Source organism: Fukomys damarensis, unplaced genomic scaffold (assembly GCF_012274545.1).
Source record: "Fukomys damarensis isolate Sample0158 unplaced genomic scaffold, DMR_v1.0_HiC HiC_scaffold_19, whole genome shotgun sequence".
Lineage (NCBI taxonomy): Eukaryota > Metazoa > Chordata > Mammalia > Rodentia > Bathyergidae > Fukomys > Fukomys damarensis.
The window spans coordinates 23,312,666-23,337,361 of record NW_022900931.1 but is presented as its reverse complement, the minus strand read 5'-3'; the positions used below and the strand labels follow the sequence as shown (position 1 = coordinate 23,337,361).

General features: G+C 36.2%; 3 protein-coding genes and 1 pseudogene across 3 annotated transcripts; all 4 read right to left on the bottom strand.

The window, feature by feature from the left end:
• Window positions 1-5,606: 5,606 nt before the first annotated feature.
• Window positions 5,607-6,533, bottom strand: LOC104875856 (taste receptor type 2 member 31). Its single transcript, XM_010643592.2, has one exon. It carries the CDS (start codon window positions 6,531-6,533, stop codon window positions 5,607-5,609), a length of 927 nt encoding a protein of 308 aa, XP_010641894.2.
• Window positions 6,534-9,424: 2,891 nt separating this feature from the next.
• LOC117286895 lies at window positions 9,425-17,377 on the bottom strand (annotated as a pseudogene).
• Window positions 17,378-17,579: 202 nt separating this feature from the next.
• On the bottom strand, window positions 17,580-18,503 carry LOC104875855 (taste receptor type 2 member 14-like). Its single transcript, XM_010643591.1, has one exon. The coding sequence runs from the start codon at window positions 18,501-18,503 to the stop codon at window positions 17,580-17,582; it is 924 nt and encodes a 307-aa protein (XP_010641893.1).
• Window positions 18,504-23,226: 4,723 nt separating this feature from the next.
• Window positions 23,227-24,171, bottom strand: LOC104875854 (taste receptor type 2 member 19-like). Its single transcript, XM_010643590.1, has one exon. The coding sequence runs from the start codon at window positions 24,169-24,171 to the stop codon at window positions 23,227-23,229; it is 945 nt and encodes a 314-aa protein (XP_010641892.1).
• Between the last annotated feature and the right edge of the window lie 525 nt (window positions 24,172-24,696).

Below are 24,696 nucleotides of genomic sequence, written 5' to 3'. Positions count from 1 at the left end.
ATTTTCATGGTAATGATACACCTAGCTGTATTTAAATGAAGTTCGTGTACTTTCTATCTTTTAATTTGTGACAAGTTTTATACACTGTGTATTCAGGTGTAAATAATCAAAATCTCCATGAGTCAAACCTAAGGTCGTCTGTGTACCTCTCCGTTTAGTTCATTATGTGCAATATAATATGTCTATAAACTTTATTCTCACTATTAATTATTAATCATTATTGTTGAAAGGTACTAATTCTCATCATTTTGTTTTTTTCTAATCTTTGATTCATTTCTTTTTTCATTCATTTATCTACTCTCCCAGTGAGATTTGTCTTTCCCTCAGCCACATGATTATTGCTGACTACTTGGTCTGTTTTTAGGAATTCCTTAAGCATTTTCTACAGGGTTTAAGGAATTTATAGTCATAACTTTTTTAGTTTATACTTATCATGGAGGCCTTAATTTCTCTTTCAACTTTAAAGGCTAACCTTCTGCAAGACAACAATTATTGAAAAACTGACAATTATTTTCTTTCAGCTCTTGAAAAATTTTCTCTTAGCATCGTACCCCTTAAGGCTTCTATAGAGAAATCCATTTGTTATACTGACAATTTTTGCCCTTACAAATGATTTTGTGATTCTCTCTAAGAGCTTTTAATATTCTTTATTTTGTTTTGAATTTTTGGCATTTTGACTATGCTGTGTTATGGTTGCATTCTTTTCTGGTTGTGTCTGTTGGGGGTACTTTTATACCCTAGTCATTCCTTGGTATTGGGAAATTTTCTGCAATAATTCTAGTGCATAAATATTCTGTGCCAGTAGACTGTATTTTCTCACATTCTTCTAATCCAATAAATCCTAAATCTTTTCTTTTAGATTTACCCAATTGCTCTTGAAAAATCTGCTTACAATTTCTTATTCTTTTTTTTTTTGTACTGTATGAATGTTTTAGCATACCCACCTTGTTTTCAAGTGGCTTCTTCTGATTAATCTTTTCCATCACTGAGACTTTTGATTTTTTTATTAGACATATTGAGATTTTCAATTTCAAGATTTCTGCATGGTCCTTCTTCAAAACCTCTATGTGTCACCATGCTTAGGGATGCTCTGTCACCAGTCAAAACAATGTCACACACTAAAATTAAAGATTAAACATTATCAACTCCAAGGTACATTTATAAGCCAATGTGTGTGTTTTTTTAGATGGCATCCTACTAAAGGATAACAAGAATTAAGTAAGAATTTTCTTTATGTCATTTAATATCTCATGATCAGATGGAGGTATTTGACTGAAAGATTATTCCATACTAAAATGGACATTGTTACAATGATCGTCATGCTAAAATACTATATGTGGCTCTTGACCTCAAGTTTCTATAATATATAACTCTTGTCAACATTCTGCAGGGATTAAATTACTAGAACAACCATGGCTGATAAGAAATAACAACCTCCTACCTATGCTTTATATTTCAAAGTGCTTAATGTTCAGGCAAAATTATAATAGGCAAGCTCACTGCTCCTACTACACTACTAATGTCACTGATCTTCTCTTCTGGATATTCAACAATTAAAGTTTGGACACCAAAACTAGAATGGTAACTAGGCTAAGAAGACAGTCAATATTTTGGCCCTGGTCACTCAAGGTCAACAAGAATCCAGGACATGAGGGAACCTTTTCTACAGAATCCTACATCTTTGGTAAGTCACACAACCTCCTGAGCAGGGAGATTACTGGGCACCAGAGGACAAGTACACTGTGTGCTTGCAAAGGAGGGTCACCATGGGGAAAAGTCTCCCATGCTTTCACTGAAAGCAACATAGTCAAGCAAGGCCACAACCCAGCCTGATGGGTGACACTGACAGAGGAGCTGAAAGGCTCTATGTATGGTTCCAAAATAATGCCTGAAGAGACTTTACTGACCTTGATACATAGCAAGAGGTTCATGTTGATTGACACAGGTCTCACTTTAACTTGGTCTTAAACACCCAGAAGAAAGGAATAACCAAAAGAGGTATAAAATAATGCCACAGTAATAAAGCTAGATATAAAAAGAGTCTCTAGTCACTAACCCCTTCTGACGATTTCCAGCTCTACCAATAGTTGACCATGCTTATGGATCATTAGGAAAAAAAAAAAAACTATGGTAAAATCTATAAGAACTCAGCTAGAAATTTATTTCTTAGTGAAAATTGTACTTCAGATTGTCTCATCTTCTTACAGCTAAAATTAGAGAGACTTATGACAAAGTATCAGACTTATAAATAACCTATCAATGAAAGAATCTAAGTCCAGCAGGTTCAATCACTATTTCAATTTCTAAGTGTGACTCTCTCCCCTACCTGCCCTTTCATTCTAGTGTGCTCATGCTTAGATTATGCATACTCTAATTTGTTAAAAGTTGTTTATTCTTAACTAGAGGCTGCCAAACTCCAAGCAGTCATACAAATAGAACCATGACAAATGTGCTAGACTTTTTTTACTGGGATCTACCAGATCAACTTAGAAGCATCTCATAACTGCTAAACTATACAGCATGGCTTCTATGTTGGATTCTGAAGTGCTCTGGGCCTTCTCCTTATCCTCTGTGGGCTATATTCATAGTAATCCTGCTGACCTTATAATTTGGCCCATGCATTCTTAACTGTTTCTTTGGCTTTGTCTCCTTCAGGCTTAAAAGCTATGCAGCGACCAAGATGACAATACCAGGCACCTACCGAAGGCCTTCAGATAGACCCTCTGATCACAACTACGACCCTCTTGAGCTGGAAGTAGCCAGAGCTGTCTTTGCCCTTTTCCCCCTTACAGTGGTTAGGGGTGTTATTGTAGGTAGGTAAGTGAATTAGATATCTTATAGTCAGTTAGACAGGGCTGCCCTCAAGGAGCCAACACAGCAAGGAGCCAACATAAAGGACAATCAAGACACATTCACTGAAGGCCAGAATTTTAAAAGGAGAGAAACTACTATACCTTTGTGCTTCCCCTGGTGATAAATAGCAGTGACTGATACTCTAAATAGTATGAATATAGTCAGATTAGAAAGGTGTACAGTGTCCCTCAGTTTGATCTTTTTTACTTTTCCTCCATATTCTTATATCTTTGTGATCTCACGCTTACTACAAAAAACATTTTTTTAAACCATCAACTCCCTAAAGTATCATTGACATGACACTCATCTCTCTTCTTTCAGTGAAAAAAAGTAAGGTTGGAGAAATTGGCTATTTTCAGCAAATAAAATACGTTGCAATTAGCAGCAAGCCAGGTGCTGAATTGTTTGGTCCAGAAAAAAAAAAGTAACAATAATCCTTACTTGTCTGTTGTGGCAATCCAGATGAATCACTAGTTTTTAACTGTCCCAAAGCAAAGCAAGCCTAGAGACAACTAGAACAGAGAGAATTCCATCTGCTGCTCTAGACATATTGCCTCAGAGTTGGACAGTATAATTCACTGGTGCGTTGAATACCTTGACAAAAAAACCACAAATCTGTGGATATGATGTTTAGTAGCAAACATAAGTCAGAAGGAGCAAAAGCGAAGTTGAAGATTCCTGGTTGTGATTTCTTTCCACCAACACCTAATTACTGAATCCTATTGTCTTTTTGTTTTTGTGACCCATAAAATGCAGGAAAGCTCTATGGTATGCTGAAAAATGAGTTAAAAGGTGCTTTTGCATAGTACACTGTTATTCCAAAACCAGCTCAAAATAAGTCTTATCCATATACTACATGTTTTTATCAAACTGGCTTCTTTCATAGCAGATGTTGGGGAAAGTTGAATTCTGATTTGCTAGCATGTGAAAGAAGCCATAGTCTCTTGCATCATTTTGTACATTTCTGCCTTGTCTAACCTCTCTATAAATTGCATTCCCAGTTTAACCATCACCTAATAAAACTGTAAAATCTAATACACAGGTTATACAGAAATATCTAATTCGACAGAAGACTCTCAGCCCTTTACTGATTCATGATCACTGAGGAGTTGTTTGTTCAAGAATCCTAGTGTGATCCAGATTATTCTTCTATATTGCACCGTAATGAAATTCCACTATGTACACAGGAGCTATGACTTCATAAATGGCCACCAAGTGTCTGTAAGGGAAAAGGGCAGAGATAGTGAGTGGTTCTGGTTTGGGTAACCCTGACAAAGGGATAATAGAAGATAGGACAAAGCTGTGAAGATTAACTGCCTCACCTCTCTCTCTTGCATGACTCGTGGTACACTTGCTTCCCCTGGACACTCCTGGAAAAGTCCAGGGGTCTAATTGACCACCATGCCGCCTCTAAGCTCATTGTGAAATTACAGACAGAGAAGCACAAATCACATCACATTGCCCCAAAGGTTTTGGTCCCGTTTTCATGTGCCTTCCCTATTTCTGCCCTACATCTGACTTCAAAACCAAATATTGTCTCTTTAATTCCTGATATTGGAGTATTATAGTTCTGAAGAATTCAGTTATTATGCGAGGCTGTATACTTTATTCCTATAACTTCCACTAATGATTATCTCAATACACATTCTTATATTTACACATTTTGCACAAGAGAATACTAACCTGATCTTTAAGAAATTCTGTATATTTGATCTTAAGGATTGGTAGATATACTTTGAATGATTGAAGAAAGTTTATTAAATTATACATAATGAATTCTGTACTATTTTTGCAGTGAGAAAATTTTTAAGATAGGTAACATTACAGTCTTCATGGGCTAAATTTGGAAGGAACTTTAAAAAGGAAAATAAGGAAATGACTGGTCATTCAGAGGCTCCGGTATTGTTTAAGAAAAATATATTTAGAATTAGGTCTCAACTTCAAAAAAGCGCTTTCTTATTTCAAGAAGTACAAAATATGTGTTATCTGATTTATTCCTTATAACATGAAATTCTAGAAATGATCACAGTCCTGCTTTTTTCATCCTTTACTATGGATACAATCTTTTCCTAAGGTTTTCATCCACTTGTGCTCCATTTAATACCCTTCTCTACTCTTTATTCATACTCACATGCAAAATTTACTATAAATATGTTTGTTGCTCTAGAATTTTATTGTTTGCATATCTGAAAATAGCAGTCATATTACTCTCCCTAAAACATGAAAAAATAAGTTTTGAATGAATAAAGTCAACCTCAAATATACATCTTTGATGTTATCTAGAATTTAATATTCTCAACATCCAAAAAATTGGAAGATCAGATATTGAAATCTTAACACATTTAAATACATTTATGTGGTACAAAGAAGAATGGAAAAATAACAGTTATTTCTCAAGATAAGATTACATTTCCTCATAAGACATAAATATAAATCTTATATTCTTCCAATAGAGGATAACATAGAATATATATGTGATATACATTTGGCTTCACAATTCTAACAAGCTTCCTAATATATTTAGTATCTATAGGTTGGAATTAAAAATAGTGAAGTACATTATTGGCAATACTTATATTTTCTATATGTGTACTCAACATAATGCATATATCATTTTATTTAATAAGCTCAACTAACAGTTTCTATAAATATCTTTAGAAATTACTCAACCACATTATGAAAAGAAGCACAAGTTGTCACACAGTCCAGCAGTTCGACTCCTGTTAAAAGTCACACTATGCCCTATAATTGATCTATAATTGTAAAGGCTCCAGTTCTTTCAGCCAGCACTTTGCCTGCCTCAGAACTAACAGAAATGCCTGTTTCAGCTTTTTGTTAGCCCATATGAGGACACACGAATGGCCCAAAGGGTATAAAATTTCAGTAGCCAGGGAAAACAAATAGACTGGTTTGTTCCACGAATATTCCAACCACCAATCTGATGTGATTACAGACAGAGAGTACATGGCGTATAACATGACAAAGGAGGCTGCAGTCTGCAAGACTTTTACGTGGACCTTGGTGCTGGGATCTTGGGATCCTTTGCCATACAGCTGCATTTTCCTGAGATGACTTCTCAGGGAGGAGATTAACAGCAGAACACAGATCAAGCATGTGAGAAAGGGTAGGAGGTTCACTAATGTGAATATAGTCCTCTTGGAACTGTGTATAGCATCCTTCAGTTTGAGCTTCCAAGTCACATTCCCCAAATATCCTTTCACCTCCATAGTGTCATACACAAGTGTTACTGTAAGATCGAAAGGCAGCAACACCAAAGTCCCCAGCACAGTCACTGGACTGACTCTGTTAACTTTCCTCTTTAGGTAAAGAAAAATAAAGTTGGAGAAATTAGTTATTTTGAGAACATAAAATATACTGAGGGCAGTGGCAAGCCAGCTGCCAAAATGGTTGCTTACTGACCAGAAAATCCGCAAAGTAATTCTTACTTTACTATAGGCAGTTTGATGAAACACAATTAAAAACCAATTTGCTATTAGTGTACAAATCAAACCAACCCTGGAGATGGCTAGAGCAGTAAGAATCTGATCAGTGGAAGAAATCCTTCTTCTCTTCACCCAGTCAGTGCAGTTCACCAGCGCTATGAACATATTGGCAAAATTTCCAATGACAAATTCTGCCATTATCATGATGATCAAAATGTTGCATAGTAAACTTATCATGTCTAAAGAAGCAGAAACAAAAATCCAAATGTAAAATCACTTATCTTGATTCCTTTGACATATTTATTGACTTTGAACTCCCTGGGCCCTCAGTTTCTTTTCCTTCTCAGTTCTGTGACTACTGTCAAGGAGAAAAGCATCCAAGTTTGAATGCAGTGGATGATTTCAGTGCTGCCTTTATGGAAAACAGCGCTCTCCCAACAGCTTGAATGAACGTGTTTATTCCACTTTGCATGGCTGCTGTGTTTCATAACTGATATTAAAGTGGAAACTCAGTTCTCAGGCGGAAGTATGCAAATAGAGGCATATCGTCTTCCTCTGCTTTGCAATTTTTCCTTGTTTGACCTGTCTAGAGTTTATTTTCTTGTTGGTATACTTTTTGACTATCTAAGAATTAATGTTTATTTTAAAATATTAGGAGTGTACTGTGTTCATTGTAATACTAGCCAATAAGTGTCGATGCTTTCTTTGTTCTACACATTATGCTAAGCAGTTTACTGTTTTAGTTTACTAATTTTTACAAAAACCCCATGGAGTCAATATGCCATTATACTCTCCATCCTACTTTCAAGCTGTCTTTCTTCTCCACATTTCACATATGATAGAAAACATGCAACACTTGTATTTCTCAGCCTGGCCTATTTCTCTTTATGACTGAAAATACTCCATATATATTCCATAAACCACACTTCTGTTATCCACACATCCATTGGTTGGCAGCTGGCTTGATTTCATAGCTTGGCTGTTGTTAATTTTGCCAGATAAACATGGGTATTGAGATTATACCTGTGGTATAATAACCTTAATTCACTCCGATACATACAACAGAGTAGTGTAACTGGACAATATGATATTCCCATTTGAGTTTTCTAAGAAACCTCCAAAATGATTTCCATACTTGCTATACTCATTTCTAGTGCCACCAACGTATGTTTCTCTTTTTTCTTGTATCTTCACCAGCCCTTAGTATTTTTTCTGTTTTTCATGAAGCCATTCCAACTGAAGCAAGGGGTAACCTCAAGATAGTTGTAGTTTTCATTTCCTTGCTGGCTAAAGATGCTGAACACTTTTTACATCATTATTTGTTATTTACATTTATTATAAGAAGTTTCTGTTGGTGCCATTGGCCCATTTATTGACTGGGTACTGTTATTTCCATTTAAATGGCTATAGATTTGTTGTATTCAGCCTTTATTACATGGAGATAAGAACCTTCTATACCTATTTTCTTCAGTTTTTATATCATGAATGGTTTCATGTATTTTTTTATATGGTACATTGCCTTTAATGATTTGTATATGTTTAATCCTCTTTGCATTCCTGGAATGAAACCAACATGAGTATGTCATACACTCTTTTTAATGTATTGTGGAATTTGTTCTCAAGAAATGTATTGAGTACTTTTAATCTATATTCATTAATTATATTGGTCCCTAGTTTTATTTTTTACTGAAGTTTCATGAAGATTTGGTGTCTATGCCGGGAGGAGTAATGAGTTTGGAAGCTTTCATTCCCTCTCTCTGTCATAGAATAGCTTGAGGAGCACTGGTGTTAGTTCTTTAACAGTTTTGTGTCTACAGAGAATTCATTCAAGCCTGGAATTTTCTTCCTTAGGAAATTTTTTATTTATGCTTCAATCTTATTGTTTGTGGAGAATTTGTATCCTCTTGGTTAAATTTTATAGGTCATATGTGTCCAGAAATTTTTTACATTTCTTCCTGATTTTCCACTACACTGCAATACGAGTTTTCAAATAGTCCATAATAATCCTCTGTTTTCAGCAGGTGTTGTAATGTCCCTTTTCCTGTCCCTAACTTCAGGAATTTGTGTCTCTTCTCTCTTCTGGTGAGTTTGGCTGATAGTTTACCAATCTTTTGTATCTTTGCAAAAGACCAATTCTTGGTTTCATTTATCCTTTTCATTATCCTTTTAGTCTCTAAATCATTAATTCCACTCTAGTCTTCATTTTTTCTTCTATAAGTTTGGGAGTTCATTTATTTTTTTTTTTGAGGCCTTGAAATGCATCATTAGGTTATTTATTTGAACTGTGTCTGTTGTTTAGTGTAGGCACTTATAGTCTTAAGCTCCCCCTTTGAACTGCCTTCCCAATCGCCCATATTTTCTGGTAGGTTGTGTTTCCATTTTTGCTTGATTCTGGGAATGTTTTTAATTTATCCCTTGATTTCTTTCATGACTCACTGATTATTTAAAAATATATATTTTTGCCTCCCAAGAGTTTGTGTATTTGTAGATTATTTTTTGTTGGTTTCTAATTTCATTCCATTATGATCTGATAAAACACAGGCAGTTGTTCCAATTTATTTAATTGTTAAACTTGCTTTGGGGCTGGAAATGTGAACTATTTTAGAGAAAGTTCCATGAGCAGCTGAAAAGAATGTGGATTATATGGATGTTGTATCAAAAAGTCTCTCACTGTCTATCATGTCCAAATCATAGTAAAATTTAGTATTTCTTTCATGCTTTTGTGGCTGGATAACCTATCTTTTGCTGATGACTTACTGTCACATTATTATTGCATTGGGCCTATTTCCCTCTATATTCAGTAGTGCTTGTTTTATGAAATTTGATGCACCAATGTTCCATGCACATATATTTTCAATTGTTACAGCTTCTTGATTAATTAGCCCTCAACTGTGTAGTGAATTTTGTCCCCTATGACAAACTTTAGCTTGAAGTCTTCTCTGGTGGATATAACTACTGCCACTTGCTCAATTTCCAGTAGGCTGAATTATTATTTGCCTTTATTTTTAACTTGTGCATTTCTTTGTGGATGAGGAATATTTCTTGCAGATACTAAGAAGTTGTGTCTTTTTTATATCCAATCCCCCAGCCTGTGTCCTTTAAGTGGAGAATTAAGACCATTTACTGACCTACAGACTTGAAGGTTTCTGACCTTTCAGCCAACAGCTCACCTCCTTTAGAGCCAACAGAAAGACCTGTTTCAGCTTCTCATCTTCACAAATCTGGACAAAGTGATGTCTCAAATGATAGACAATGCCAGTAGCCAGGCACAGCAGGTGGACCAGTGAATGAAGGAGCATATGAAAAACCAAACCTTATAAAATGAATTACCAAGAGTTCATGGCAAATAGTAAGAGAAAGAACGTTACAGTTTCAAGGCCTTCACATGGACCTTGGTGCTAGGATCCTTCATGTTGCAGGTAGATCTTCCAGAGTTGTTTACACTGGCGGGAGATGAACAGTAGAAAACAGATCACGAGGTAATAAAGTGTATGTAGTCCGCACAAACATGTCTGAACGTTTCACAAGGTCCCTCAATTCTATCTTCCCACTCATATTTCTTTCATATTCATTCACTCTCATGATCTCATCTATCCACCACAGGCTAAAAGAAAACCACTAACATTCCTAGCAGTATCACTAGAAAGACAGTCTTGTCTTATTTCATTAGGTGAAAATAAAGAGGTTGGGGAAAACTGACAATTTTGACCAAATAAAATATGCTGAAGCTAGTAACAAGCTAGGTGCAAAATAGGTTACTGTCCAGACATTAAGTGCAAAAATTTTTACTTGTGCACTCTATGAATCTGAATTAATCCCAGTTTTATACCAGTGTATTCACTTTCCCAAACCAAAGCACTTTAGGAGACACCCAAAAAACAGAATTCAATAAGCAGGGAAGATATTTAGCCTCCTGAACCAGTCAGCAGAGTTCATCAGAAGTATGAAGACTGTGGCAAGATTTCCAAAAACAAATTCTGTCTTGACTTTGATGGATATGACATTCATTCATAAATTTACAAAGTCTGAATTTTTTAAAAAATCCAAGTCTAATATCACCAGTTGTGATTTGTAAACTCCGTGCTGAAAGTTCTACCAAAATGTGATTTCTGAAAGCCCAGCACAGTCCGTATGTCTTTTTACATTCTGTAAAAACTAAAGTGAACAGGAAAGCATGAAAGCATGCCAAAACTTGAGTTCAAAGATTTTCTCATGGAAAACAACATCATTTCCAAAACAGCTCAAAATAACTCCTATCCGTGAACTTTGTATCTTCATCATAGGCCGCAATATTTTGTAGCTGATAGAGGAATGAAAGCTGAGTTCTCATTTGCAAGCTTGCAAATAAAGACATATTCTCTTTCGTTGTTTGGCAGATCTTTGCCTTGTCTAACCTCTGTGTAACTCCGTTCATCAAATTTGGATGTCAGCTAGTAAAATTTTAAAACCTGATACACGGAGTATGCAGGAAATGTCTAAATTGATTGATGCAACTTGGTTATGTGTAGACAATCGGAAAGGTTCAACTTCACTCAGGATTTAAACTGACAAAATCTTTGGTTTTAAAGAAATCATCCATATCTGCCAAGTTTTTCTTTCAGAATCTTTTCTGTTTTTCTACAAACTTCAGGAAAGCTAATATTTCCTACATTTTGGTGCTAATTTCTACATAGGCATAGATTTATTATTCCAGGCCATAAAAAAGTCACACACTCAGGAATACTACCTCAATCACACACACACACACACACACACACACACACACACACACACACACACCACTTCATTTGGTGCAGAAAACATTGTAAGTATTGGTAAGCCATGAATTACATACTGTAATGTTGGTTTCTAAATCACTAAGACTTGAAGTTATTGAAATTTGAATTCCTTTCTTTCACACTCAGGCATCATAGAATATCCCTCATTCTCAGATATCTTACAAAGGTTTCTCACTTCACTCAGTATAATATTTAATTGTTCAATTTTTAAAAATATTCATAAAGTTCACTGTGATTTTCATTGTTATAGCATTGGATACAAAGATCGGAGCACAGTAACCATGTTACAAAATTAATTTCATTTGGCCAATAATATGGTGCATATTGCATTTGTGAGTTTTTTAGGAGTTTTCAATACAGTATAACAAATGTCTCAATGCCATATAATGTATGGATTTTATTTCCAAATACTTTCTAGCTTTCATTGCTACTATGAAAGTGTCCAGTATTAAAAGTCATATTCTTATGTGATTTATAGACTTATAGTTTTATTCTTATATATTCATTATTACTTTTATAAAATTGGATGATTCTTCTAAGCTTATTTGTTCTATTAGATCAAGTTACTGCTTAGTTCTTTGTGGATTACATCAAATTATGCATAGGTAAACCTACTGTGTGGAAGACAAATTTATCTGTCATTTGCATGAAAATTTTCATGAGTTGGTTTTTATCTTTCCTCATTTCACTGGTTAATAACTCCAATAAAGTGCTGTCTTAATTATACCATCAGCATATATTATTCTGCACTTCTCTATTGAGAATAATGTTCCTGTATTATTTAGTATATGCCTTTCATTGGTTTGTCACCATATTATCTCGCATACATTAGGTCGGTGAAAAACTGGGTTCTATAGCAATACAAGTTTGTTTATGGTCAGAGTCCAACAGGACACAGATCACACTTCTGCTCCGGGGAATGAATGCTGCTTCTCCTCCACTAGTGGGCAGCTCCCTGGGATTCATAAATTCCATATCAGTTTAGCATTAAAGATACAAAGTTTAGGGAAAAGAAGATTTTATTGGAAAGGAGGATAAAAGAGGTAGCTACCCTGATAAGAATCAACACAGGGAGCTCCAGAAAGATAGAGGACCCATGGGCCTTTTGTCCCTGGCCTCTCTTTTAGGGGATCGGAGACCCTGCCCCCTGTCAGAAATTGCCATAACTAGATCGGCTTCTGAGGACCCCTCCCTATGTCATTTAATTCAGTGGTCTGTGTGTAGCTTTTTCATGTCAATTTGTTTACTTGTCTTTGACAGGGCCTTATCTCTAGGACACACAGCTGGTTGGCAAGGGGGTGCCTTATTCATGGTTAGCTCAGAGTTAGAAAGGGGATGTGTGGATATGTATTGTATTTTATACTTATATGATGAATATAATGACGCTACAGTGGATAATACAGTGACCCTAGAGTGAATAAATATGTACATATGTTAGTGCATAGGCGTGTGCATACACTGAATAAGAGATTCCCCAAAGTTAGTCAGGAATCAGTGCCCCCACTTTGCCTTTCTTGCATTCTTTTGGATGTGGGGTGGCTTATTGTTTGTATTTTTGGCTGTGTGCCCTGCCTGTTTCCTATCTCTGAGTACCTAACGCCATTAGTACTATCATCCGTCTTTTTTTTTAGTCTTTTCCTTTTTTTCACTTGTCCTTGAGATTGTTCCCAGGGTAACTTTTCTAGTAAAGTTTTAACTCCTTCAACACTGAAATTTGACCAGAAAATGTTCAACATAATCAAGTACTAACCACCATAGGGCTGAGGAGAACAATGAAGGGTTCTTACAATTTACACCTAAAATACCCCCCAAATGTCTCACATCTTTGGAGGGTGATTGGATTGTGGAGTGCTATACTCAGAAGGCCTAACCATGTGATTTAGAAACCTTGTAGAACTGGTTTGCTGAGTGAGTTTGGAAAGGCTTGGAGATCCCGGCTACAGAACAAGTAGAGATTAATGGGAAATTCTGGTCAGAGCACAGAAGACCAGAATGTTGATAGGAAAACAAAAAGTAAAGATGAATCCGAAAAGGTTTAAACTGGGAGCAAAGGGTCCATTAGCAGATAGATTAGCAGCCATGTGAGTTATCCTGGAAAAAAAAAATTGTCTTTATTTTGTCTATGTCCTGAGTCTTTGTAGCAGATTGAGATTAAAAACAATGAATCAATTAATCTGTTGGAAGAAATTTAAAAGCACCCCAACATTCAGGCTGTGTCATAGTTACTCCTGGCTGCTCTTAGCAAGATCTATTGTGAAAGTCAGGAGGAAAAGGCAGATGTGAAAAGTTTGTAGTTTCATCAAAAAGTTCCAGCCATGGATATTACAGTTGCAGAAAAGATTAGCATTAAAAAGAGGCCAAGTACTTTGCATCAGAACAATAGAAAACATGGTTTGAACATATCTCAGGAATCACCAAGACCCTACACTTTGCAGTTGCAAAGGTACAAAACTGTAACACTTTCATTTAATAAGAAAGTCCCAAGCCACCTGCTCAGGAAAGGCTACCTATTGAACTGGTTCTCAGGAATTCACTTCACCATACTCAGCCATCCAGGCACTCAGTGAACTCTTCAACCATGACCCCAGGGGGCCCAGCTATTGCTTCCAATTTCAGTAGACCTTGGTATCATTCATATGGTACTGGGTTTTTAGGCATACAGAATTCAATAGTTGTAGGATCAGAGAGGCTTCCACCCAGATTTTAGAAGAAAGCCTGGAAGGCCAAACAGTGTGCCCCTGAGAGAGCAGGATATAATGCTGTATGTTTTGCTTTTAGGGGATTTTTAAAAATTCTTTATCTAGATTTTAATCCACTTCAGTATCTGCAATGATCTGTGGGGGAGTCACTAATTTTTGGAGATATCTTGTTTCCTTGTTTTTTCATGATTCTTATAATCTTGTGTTAAAGTTTGCATATCATGTGGGGTAGAAATTACTACCACTATTGTGTGGAGATCATTCAGTAAGTGGTTTTCTCCTTATGATGATCCCTCATCTTTGGGTGTAACTTAGTATGAAAGCACCCACTCAAACTGTTTATAACATTAGGTTCAACACTTAGCACTGCACTGTTAGGAGAGACTAACTACCAGTAATGTCAACACCCAAATACCCAACCATGTATTAACAATTAATTTAACACTTATTCAGAAAATTGTCTACTATTTCACTAACCCAGAAAGACAAAGGAATAGTGATAATTGGAGAATAAGATAGAGTAAAAAAAAGAAATTGTTACCCAAGAAAAGAGATGAAATATGAAAAAGAGAAACCAAGAAAAATAGGTTTTAATGATATTGTCACTGGACTGGATCTGAGGAGTTTCTGAGCACTGAGATAAAGAACCTAACTCACCCTACTCATAGAACAGGTTTACAGTTTCTCATTTGCATCACAGAAAAAGATTTTTCAGGACTAGTCAGTAAAAGATATGGGAAAGGTTTTATTAGTCAAAAAGTCAAAAGTACATGCTCAAAGAATTAGTGTGGGGACTTAAGACAGAGACATTGATTTTCTGGAATGGGGAATAGTTATACTTCTCTTGAAGGTGTGGAAGCCCTGGGGAAAAGTGGCCCACCTCACAGAAGGATAGTAGCCCATTCTACAGGTACTTCTGGGGCTTTTTAATATTTAATTTAACATTCTTTAGATTCTCTCAACCTGTTCTCTTATCTTAGGATCAAGTTTCTCCTCTCAGTTTCTCAATTAAGCCAACAATGGACTTTTAGCTTATGGTGGTCTGAAAGAAAGAAGTCTAAATTTAACCAAAAAGAATACTGACATGAATCATCTTGGGTAACTTCAATTATGTACTGGAAGTTGCAGTCATTTTCAAAGTACAATTTTAGTTGTAATTTCTTTGTCACCTTTCTACTAATCTTTAATTTTTTCAAACCTACTTCAGTAGCATTTATTCACAGGAGTATAGAGGGGAGGAAGGGAAGATTTGAGAGGTTTATAAAGGGAAGAAAAGAAAGAATAAGAAAGGGAATATAAGTGGAAAGTAAAAGGACATTTGGAGAGGGAATCCAATGAATAAACTAGTAGAAATGCAGTTAGAAGACCCAAGAAACAACCATTGATGGGGAGAGCACAAAAAAACATGAGAGAGCACTGTTACAGTTTAAATCTAAAATGCCCACGGTCGGAAACTACTGCTAATGGGTTCAAAGCTAAATTAAGGGACTCAAAGCCCAGGAAACTTAGGGGCACCTGAGGACACTTTGTTATTTTGGATGACTCTACTGTCGGGGACACACATATAATGGTACACAGTTATATAAGAGCGATGTAGCGTAAGACCACCACACATGTGTAGCATGGTCATGCAAGCATACTAGCATGTAGCTAGTACATATCAATATATCTTGTTATGTCTGATAATGAAGGGATTGAAGGAATAAAGATGAGCTGAAGGAATAAAGAATAAAGATGACTAAAGGAATAAAGTGCTCTAGCTGAGAGCTCAACACTCTGGCTCTGCCTCACTTGCTTTTGCTGATTTCGTAGATCTCAGCTCCTTTCTTTTTGGTGAATTCAGTCATGACAGCAGACAAAATAAAGGAACACCTGTCAGTCCCAGATGGAAGGCTTGGCCCTGACACCAAAAGTCTCATATGGTGAGAGGTAGGGCTGTTGGAAAGTGATTGGATCATGAAGTACAACATTAACAAGTGGTTTAATCCATTGATGAATGCATAGCTCAATGTGCTGTTAAGAAGTGGCGTCTGGGCAGAAGAGGTGGGTCCCTGAGGGTGTAAAGAGATGAATTCTTGACCCCAGCTTCTTTCTCTGATTCTAGTTGCTATAAGCAGCACTCTCCTCACGTGACTTTTCTGTCTTAGAGGCAGTCAAATATACCAGAACCCTCTAAAACCAAGCCAAAATAAAACCTAACCCTAACTGTAACCCTAACCATAATCTGAATAAATAATTTTTTACTTATATAAATATACAGGCATTCTTCCTTTAATGACTGCGTTCTACTCATAGGTCTTTCTCTGAGTGAGTCACTAAATGAGGAATTGTAAGTTTGTACATTACAATATTCAGAAGAAAGAAATGGTCAAAAGAAACTCAAAATCAATGCATTGCTTTTATTTTCCTAACTTTTTCATGCAGTATTATAATGTATAAGAGAACAAAAAATTATAGTACTGTATTGTGCAAAAATTACAGTATTATATAAAAATGACAGTGAGGCTCTATCAATAAGATGTACAGCACTGTACAAAGAAAGAGGAGCCATAAGTCCAAGGGGTGGGTCTTAATCCAAAGAGTTCTCTTAAGTATGAAGAGGTGATAAAACGGGTAGATTGTTAAATGAGGAATATCTTATAGGATTGTATGTTGCTGAAGATTTAAAATCGCTAAACACAGGGCACAAGCTCATGTTTCACTCTCTATTCACACCTCTTAAACCTAATTCATTCTAAATGTTTCACCTATTTTACAAATTCATATCACTTTTTATTTACCTTCAATCTACCATAAAGTCAAGACTAGTAACATATAAATATAATAACATTTATCTTAATTATATGTTTGCCATTCTTAAGTTACTCTAATTTTTTGTGCCTATGACAAAATGCTTATTTTCTTCCTAGTGATTCAAAAATTAATGATGACAAAACGTATAAAAATATCCATTTCCAGTACAGTGGTCCATCAAAGGGCTACCATATTTTGGTATTTTGTGCATTGAAATATATATATATGTGTTTGTGTGTGTGTGTTATATGTTATATATATGTGATATATATGTGTATTATATATGTTATATATATGTTATATATATGATGTATATATATGATTTTCAAATGGAAATTATACATTTCTAATAACAATGTGCTACATAAATTATTAATTTGAATTTAATAAGATACATAGGAATTTGGAATATATCAATCTCATGATTCTGTGTAAGTCTTTAAATTCATAAGTAGGTTTTTAATATTTAAAATAACAGATTTATTCTTTTTTTTTGGTACCGGGGATTGATTGAACTCGGGTCCTTGTGCTTGCAAGGCAGGCCACCGAACCACTGAGCTAAATCCCCAGCCCTCATTCTTTTTTTATCTTGTATTTTAGAAACACTGATTACATTGGAAACATTTTATGTGTATAAAATTATAATGTTCTATTTCTTAGTAACTATCACACATGCATACATATGTATATTACATATCATAGGTTTTCACTTAAAATCTTGAAGATGAATAACAAAAATTAACATTCTTTTTTATATAAAGCTTTTTTACATTAAACAGTGTAACAAATACTTACATTGACATACTTCCATGTCTAAATATATTATTATATATACCCGTATTTGTACTGTTAAGATTGTAATGTCGTTGGATAGATCTGATTTCAAACATACTTTTGAAAAATTTATAAAATCATGTACAATAGAATATTTGAGAAGTAGAAAATTGTAAGTGCAAGAATTTCCCATGAACCGACTTTCCTCTTGGAATATGCAACATGACCCCCGAAATGGTCTATGAACCGGGAGATTCAGCATTGCTGGATCCACACCTCAGTCTTCTCAACAACAAGAAAGAGGCCCGTTTCAACTTAATATTTCCCAGAACTAATACAAAGGAGTGAACTGAAGGAAAGGCGCTCGTAGTAACATGACAAAAGAGAAGAAAAGACTGATATCTTAAATTTTGTGTTAAGAGTGACAGAAAGAAAACTGTGTACAGCAGGAGAAAGACAACCACACTTTGCAAGGCTTTCATGTGGGCCGTGGTGCCGGCGTCTCTGGACCCTCGGGCATTAAGCTGCATCCTCTTCAGATGCTTCCCCAGGGAGAAGATGAGCAGCAGAAAAGATGTCAGGGACAGAGCAAAGGCTATGAATGTGAATACAGTGTTGCTAAATAAAAGAAAATTTGAAAACTCAGGAAACTCATATAAACTGAAGTTGTAAGACATGTTTCTTTTATATTCACCAATCCAGACATCCATATGTGTTTTTGACTGGAAAATATTTAAAAGCAAGAGAATAAGAGACACCAACAAGGTCACTGACACCACCTTTTTAGCTCTCCACTTGAAGTAAAGAAAAACAGAGTTAGAAAAATTAGCTATCTTGAGACAATAAAAGATGCTGAGGCAGGTAGCAAGCCAGGCATTAAAATGGCAAGTCACGGTCCAAATAACATAAGTTATTCTTACCGTCATTACACTGATGAAGAAAGATGGGTAGAACACGTGGGTCCACCACTTTGTGAACAATAACCACAGCAGACCGATCCTGGAGATGGCCAAAGCAGTGAGCATGTAATCAGATGCAGAGATCTTTGTTCTCCTGACCAGGTCCATGCAGTTCACCATGATTATGAATCCATTTCCTAAAGTTCCTGTGATGAACTCCACACTAAAAATCACACTAAGTATGCTCACCATGACACTATCCATTATCTATAAGCAACTGGTGCAACATGCAATATCACTGCTAAAGATTATTCATGCATTCACTTACAATTTTGCATACATATGAGTCTTTAAAAATTCAAAATACACTATCTTTTAAAATATCTCTCATAAAAGAAAAAATATGAGAAAACAAAACAATGGAAACAAAGTCTTTGTAAATAGGGAAGGATGGAGGGGGAGAAGGGAGAGCAGGGGTATGGGGGAAAAATGAGAACCAAGACGTGTCATATATAGGTAAGAGATCCCAATGATAAATGAAACTGTACTGTATACCTAAAAAGTACCAATAAACTCAATGAAAATAAAGTATCAAACAAAAAAAATCAAAATTTGCAAATTAGTTCAGAGCATTCGGCTTGAAAATCTTGTATTTTCTAGCCATTCCAGTTGAGTTGCATCCAAATACTGTGAGCCTCATGCATGGGAGCCTGGAGTCTGCTGTAGTCGATGAAGAAGGAGGCATAGAACAAAACCATATTTATTTACATCTTTTTGCTGTTCTTGCCTCAGCTGTGTATTTTAATCTGTGTTTCTGAGATCAGGGAAAATAAAATTATGAATTCTAACTCGTATAGAAGGCAACAGGATCTAAACTAATATATGGAACTTCTGAAACACTGCGGTTCTTTAAATACTTTAAAATTCAATCTTTACAGTGACGTATGCATATATTGTACAAAGCTCTAACTGGGTATTATGAGTTACATGTCAGTGTATGGAGGCCATTATTTCTTGAATATTTAATATTGAGATAATATATATCATTTTAGTTTTCACAAAGGCATGCACAAACACCCATACACACCCACACTCACATCTCACACATAAAGACATCTATTTGATTCCAAACTCCCTTTTTCTTGCTTCAATAATTCTGTTTTTTGTTTATTAAAAACGTTGTACATTGTGGCAAGAGTTAGTATTATAAGAGTCCTTAAAATTGTTTAAAAATGTTTAAAATGAATATTATGTGTTATTGACGTATTCAGCAAGATTAGAACAGTCTCTTCTGGGATGTGAAACGAGGTGTAAGTCTATCCGTGGTCCCATGCAGCACACCCCGAGAGGCACAACTTCACCTGCACACCACTATTCCTCCTGCTTGTCCACCCTCTTCCCCAGGACGGCCGTTCCCTCCAACCACCTGAGACCACCAGACCACACCCTCCCTCCACACCCACCTGTGTCAGCTCCACGACCCTCACTCCAGGAACCACGCAGGTTAGGTCTGAAACACTGCCCGGTGCCATGGGCAAAGAACCACAGCACAGTTGTTCTTCAGTACCTAGAGAGTGACCAAGGGACCGGTGGAACAAATTCAACAACAGTTATAAGAACAGCGGGAAGATATGCATTATAAGCTTCAAAGATGGCAGAGAAAGACAGGGGTATTTACTGTGACCGGGAGATCCCATCTCCATTTCCTTCAACGTGTAGTGAGCAAACAAAGGGAACATCATATGCTTTTAAAATTCTCACAGCCACACATTTATGGAGGGACATTTTGATAAGGCAAAGTAGACTAGCACAAGAAAATTCTAAGAAAAAGCTCCGTAGACATACCACTAGTGTGGAGGCAGGAAGATCCCTGCGTGAGTCAGCTTTCCATGTAGTCACAAAGTATCTGTTATAATCAACTTAACAGGAGGAAAGGCTTAATTTGAATTATGTTTGCAGAAGTTCCACCCGCAATCACTTAGGTTAACTGCTTTGGCACCTGAAGCAAAACAGACATTTGCTGGGGAGCTTGCGGTAGAGCAAAACTGATCACCTCATAAGAACTGGAAGCAAAGAGAGAGACAGGAATAAGGTCCCAATATCCCCTTTGCGAGCATGCCCATTGCCCTAACTTCCTTCCTCTAGATCCCATCCTCCGAGGTCCCATACCTCCCAAGAGTTCCACAGCCTTTAACTTGCAGGGCATTTAATGTCAAGAAATAACAGCCTCTCTTGCTCCTGTCCTCCTAACATTGATGATGAGCGCAGCAAAGAGGACAAAGAGATATGTAAACAGCCACCTGTGGTGCTCTATGGAGTGAGAGGTGAACCAGGAATTTCGTGGCCATTTAGAAAACATGGAAAACAAGGGCTCCACTCACCTCAGAGGGCTTTAACTACTGCATCTTCCCCCTGGATGGAAGCACTCTACTTTCCACCTCACCTAAGACTGCTAGAGAGAGACAATCTTTTCCAGACAAAGTGAGAACTCAGTTAATGCAGTTCACCAGGGCTATGGCAGACTGCGGCAACATTTCCCAAACCAATTGTCCACGTAGAAATGATCCTTAGTTAAGGGTAGAGAAAAGACAAAACACAATATCTCTGGTGTTATTTCTTGATCTCATGACCTAGCGTTCTACCACCACCTGGTTTCTGTATGTACAGTAAAGATCCTGCTGTCTTTTACATTCTGCGAACAATATCATGCCAGAGAGTACCACAGCATACTAAAAGGTCAATTAAAGCATATTCTTAGTGAAAAGTTATTCCTCAAATGGCTCGGAATAAGTCCTATATATGTGCTATATGTCCTTACCAGACTGGAATATCTCACAGAAGATGTCAGGGTGACAGCTGAATTCTCATTTGCTACTACGCAAATGAAGGCATATCCTCTTTCACTGTTTTTGCGGTTTTGCCCAATCTAGAGTCTACATAATAGGGCTTCATCAAGCTTAGATATCAGCTAGTAAAATTCTAAAGTGTAATAGATAGAACATGCAGAAATGTGTGAGCTGATCAATGCACCTCAGCTCTAAGAACATGATTTTAATATTTTATTATCATCAAAAATTTATTTTAACAAAACATAATTTGATTTGTTAATTAAACACTACCTTTTTGGTACTGGAAATTGAACACAAGGCATACACAATGAGCTATAGTCTTATCTTTTCCTTTTTTTCTTCTTTTTTTTTTAACACAAAATCTGGATAAGACACTAAATTACCCAGGCTGGGCTCAAAATTTTGATCCTCCTGCCTCAGCCTCCCAGAGTAATAAGATCATACTCATGAGCCAACACACCCAATAGGTACTATAATTTTGAAAGAATTCATGGCCCTATTTATTATCATTTTGTTATTCTTTCCCTTTGTTGGTTTAATTAGCTCTTTAAATATTGATATTTTTAATCTCAGAGACTATTTCTTTTGATGTTAATTTTGTCCCACCAGCTTTTATTTGGTTGGTATGTTAGCTCAGAATTCACCTTCATATCCATAAGATAATTAAATGATTTAATTAAACTGATTAAATGTAGTAATTTAATTAGACGAAATTTAGCTGTCTTTCACTTTTTAAAAAGTGTTCAGTTTAGTAATTTGGAGAATAACATCCATATGATAACATTAGTGTTCTCTCACCTTCCAAGAAAAGGATAATATCAGAAAGCCCCCAAAACATCAACAGAAGCCAAGCCACTGAAATAGTCTGCTATCCTTCCTACCCTCCCCACCAAGAAAAGAAACACAACAAACAACATATTCTCAGAGAGAGGCACCACAGAAATGGAAAACCGGAAAAGAGCCTCAGAAAGAAGCACTGCGCCCTTTAGAAACAACGGAGAGAACAGAAAAGCAACTGTAGGGTTTGACATACAGAGAAAGGAGAGAAAATACAGGGAATAGATTTCCCATGTCGGAGTCGGCAGACAACTAGTCCCCAAGCACACCACACTGCACCCTCCTGCTAAGCTCACCGATTCAACTCTGACTGAAATATAAGTAGGACTATGAGCACATTTTACTTTTTTAAAATTAAGTTTATTGGTGCATTCTACACATACAACACAGTTACATTCATCATTGGGAACTTGTACCTTTAATGATGTATCTGGGTTCTTACTTTTTCCCCCATTCCATGCCCTCCCTTCACCCCCTCCACCCCTCCCTATTTACAAAGACTTTGTTGCCATTTTTTCCTTTTCTCAAATTTTCCTTTCCCTTCTTTCCTTTCCCCTACCCCTCCCACTTCTCATACCCCTTTAGACCTTTTCTTCCTATTTCACATTATCAATCATATATTTGGATCCTTATTTACACTTTCAGTTTCACACACCAGAGAAACTATTTGGTATTTACACAAGTGTGTCCCATTTATTTCACTTAAGAGTATGGCCTCAATGTGCATCCATTTAGCTATTAATGTCTCTAGTTTTTCATGCTTTATGGCTAAGTAGTATTCCATTTATTGAACACACACACACACACACACACACACACACACACACTAAAATCAAGTTGTGAACATGGATCTCTCTTCTTCATCCACTATAGATATGATCATGATCTAAGCTTTTCATGTACTTGTATTAAATCTAATATTTTTCTGTACTACTTATGGTAGTACTAAATTTACTCCAAATATATTTGTTACTGAATATTTATATGCATGTTTTATAATAACATTTGTTTATTTTTAATTAAACATGAAATAAGAATTCCTGAAGACATAAATTATACCTTAAATATACATATTTTTGTATAATTGGGTGGCTTGCAAAAAAATGATCATAGTATATTCTGACAGTTTTTCTTATGTTTTCCATATGTACGCACTAACACACAAACACATATATACTTTTCTTTAATAAGTTTAGCTAAAAATCTTTCTGCGAATATCTCTGGAAAGCACTCAAAACACTACGGAAAAGTAATCAGCTATAAAGTACAAAATGTCACAGATTCCATCGCTTTGATTTCTGCTACGAGTCACACCATGTCCCTGTTATTGATATGGAATGTCTCCATTCTGTCAGCCAGCACCTTGCCAGCCAAAGAACTGACAGAAATGCCTGTTTCAGCTTCCTGTTTCCCCAAATCAGGACACACGAATGGCATGAAGGATACAAAGCCCCAATAACCTGGGAAAAAAAGAAGACTTTACCCTGAAATGTCTTAGAACGCCAAAAGGACATGATCACACATGAAGAGTACACAGCAAATAACAAGAGAAAGGAGATCACAGTTTTCAAAGCCTTCACATGCATCCTGGTGCTGGGGTCGTGGGACCCATTGCCGTAGACCTGCATCTTCCTGAGATGTTTGCAAAGGGAGCAGATTAACAACAGAAAACAGATCAGGGATATAAAAAAGGGTATGACGATTACTAGATGAAATACAGTCATAGTTGAAATGTCTACAGCATCCCTCAGTTCAGTCTTCCAAGTAGTGTTTCCTTCATATTCTTTCACCCTCCTTGTCTCGTTTACATTTACAATTGAAATCTGAAGAAGCAGTAACACCAAAGTCACCAGCAGCATCCTTAAAATGACACTCTTAACTCTTCTCTTTAAGTAAAGAAAAACAAGGCTGGGGAAATTGGCTATTTTGAGCAAATAAAATATGCTTAGGCCAGTGGCAAGCCAGGTGCTAAAATGGTTAGTTATTGCCCAGGCAATTACAATAGTCATTTCGTGATAACTCTGTAAAGCTGGATTAAGCACAGTTACAAACAAATTTGTTATTATTGCCCAAAGCAAACCAAGCCTGGAGACAGCAAGAGCAGTGAGAATTTGATCAGCTGAGGAGATCTTTTCTTTTCTGACCCAGTCAATGTAATTCACCAGTACTATGAAAACATTGGCAAAATTTCCAACAACAAATTCTGCAACGACTAAGATCAAAATTATCCATAGAAAACTTATCATATCTGAAAAATCAGAAAACCAGGGGTTAATATTACTGGTCTTGATTCCTCTAATATACTGACTTTGAATTCTGTGTGCCCTTGACTTCCAGATGGGCAGTTCTGTTGTTTCTTTCAAATCCTGTGACCACTGTTAAGTAGGAAAGCAGCAGAGTATGCTCATGGATGAAGTCAATCCTGCCTTTATAGAAAAGTTTTTTTTTTCTCAAAGAGACAATTAATTCTTATTCATATACCCTGCCACAGGTCCGCATATATCACAACTGATGTTAGGGTAAAAGTTGCATTCTAATTTGCTAGAATGCAAATAAACACATATTATCTTTCAGTATTATGTAGTTTTTCCTTGTTTTACCTCTGTATAATTTGGGTAAGTCAACTCTAGTTTCTTAAAAGTAAATTTTTAGACCTCAAAACAGGGATCATACAATGAATATCTAAATCATTTGATGAAGATTTATTTGATTTAAAGTTATCGACACTGTTGATTCATATTTTTTTAAGAGTAGGAAAATTTATTGAGGGA